The following is a 1,669-nucleotide window of genomic DNA, read 5'->3' as shown; positions in this document are numbered from 1 at the left end:
CGTGCGTTACCGACCAACTCCCCCCCTCAGACCAGACTGCGGGGAGTTTTCTTCTTAATCGGCTTGATAGTCGATTCGGCTTGACGTTTCCTTTCGTCAATCGGGGTGGTGGTGGAGATCTCAGCGTGAAAACGGTCGGCAATCCCCTCGAAATCCTTCGGGGGTAGGGTCCGCAGAGTCGGATCCCTTCGAAGCCACTCCCGCCATTCTTCGTGCTGACTTGCATAGGCAGGAGGCCGGATGAACACGACGTCCTGGATTTGGACGTCCCGGACTTCTCCCGTGACGAGGGACCGTACTGAGGCGGTTCTCTCGTTCTTGGAGACTGACATTACCCGGCAAGGCATGGTCCACTTTGGGGATGCCTTGGCGTGCTTTCTGGCGAGCGTAGTGGTCCGTAGTAGGACCAGCTGACCCAGCTGGAACGTCACAGGCACCCGGGTCAGGAGATTCTTCCTGGCCAAGTCGCGTTCTCGTTCCTTCTGCACCCGACTCCGTACTTCGGATCGCGTAAGCTGGAGGAGGCGGAAGCGTTCTTTCACTCCACCTGGAAACCTCCTCTGACGCCAATCTCCTTCGACCCCAACCGAGGGGTCCAGCCCAAAAGTGAGGTAGAAAGGGCTCTCATGTAGAGTGGCCCGATACGAGAAAAGCGCGGAGTCCAGAGCCTCTGGGAAGGGGATTTCCTCCTGGTCGATCTGTCGTAAGAAACTGGACAGGCGCGGGTGGAAGGCTTCCACTATGGCGTTGCCTTCCGGGTGATACGGGGATGAGGTGAGCTGCTCGCTTCCAAGATGTCTGGCCAGCCCTTCGAAAAGTCGGCTGGTGAAAGCCGCTCCCCGATCAGAGATGATCACTCGAGGGACCCCGAAGCGACAGACCCAGCTCCGGAAGAAAGTGGAGGAAGTAGCCTCAGCTGACTTGTCGGCGACGATGACTGCTTCGGCCCACTTAGTATGGGAGTCAACCATAGTAAGGACGTCCCACGTCTTCCCATTGTAGGGGCAGCTCCAATGATCCAGATGGACCCTCTGAAGGGGAGCTTCCAAAGGATGTGGGACTTGCAGTCCCTGCAGTCGAGAGGTGTCCGTCTTGTTTCGCGAACAGGAAGGGCAGGCCGCCAGATGCTCGTGGACATCTCGATGGAGGCCAGGCCAATTGAACACCCTCAGGAGGGCAGATCGCGTCTTCTTGATCCCCGAATGCTTGTAAGGGCACAGGGAATGACAGGCCGCGATCGCTTCTTATCGCCAATGCCCGGGCGGGATGTAAATCCGCCCATGGAACAAGACGATCCCGTCCCGACGCGCGTACGCACTGCCGTAGGCGCTCGGATCATCCTTCTGTGCCACGACTATCTCCGCCAGTGTTGGAACCATCCGCTTTAGTTCCAAAGCCCGTCCCAGGGGCGACGATACCTCATCAGGGGGGGCCGTGGCGGAGTCGTCCGGGCCGCCGGAGTCTGATGGTGGCAGAGGCTCCGACTCATCGACTTCATCATCAGCCCAGATCAGTTCCAGGATCCGGTTCCGTTCCTCACAACCTTCGTCCTCGTCGGGGACCGCCCCAACTAGGGTCATACGGGGTTCGAGACCAGGGTCAGGGTCCGTATCGAGGTAACGTGACAGGAAGTCCACATGAACTAGGTTCGCTCCACTCTTGTGGAAGA

At 58.8% G+C, this 1,669-nt stretch overlaps 2 protein-coding genes across 3 annotated transcripts; both read right to left on the bottom strand.

Moving 5' to 3' along the window:
• Positions 1–26: 26 nt before the first annotated feature.
• On the bottom strand, positions 27–971 carry KVP17_003131 (uncharacterized protein; the record flags this gene model as incomplete). Its single annotated transcript, XM_068520094.1, has 1 exon — positions 27–971. One exon carries the CDS (start codon positions 969–971, stop codon positions 27–29), a length of 945 nt encoding a protein of 314 aa, XP_068372561.1.
• Positions 972–1,244: 273 nt separating this feature from the next.
• KVP17_003132 (uncharacterized protein) lies at positions 1,245–1,642 on the bottom strand (the record flags this gene model as incomplete). Of its 2 annotated transcripts, none has more annotated exons than XM_068520095.1 (1): positions 1,245–1,642. In XM_068520095.1, a coding segment is annotated over one exon (398 nt), but the record flags the coding sequence as incomplete, so codon positions are not given. The 2 variants fall into 2 exon arrangements, with proteins under 2 accessions (XP_068372562.1, XP_068372563.1); XM_068520096.1 differs by having other exon boundaries at positions 1,245–1,580.
• Between the last annotated feature and the right edge of the window lie 27 nt (positions 1,643–1,669).

Source organism: the organism of the source record quoted next (assembly GCF_019968985.1).
Source record: "MAG: Porospora cf. gigantea B chromosome Unknown PgB_NODE_6435_length_1669_cov_405.77, whole genome shotgun sequence".
NCBI lineage: Eukaryota > Apicomplexa > Conoidasida > Eugregarinorida > Porosporidae > Porospora > Porospora cf. gigantea B.
This window is presented reverse-complemented; position numbering and strand designations above follow the sequence as displayed.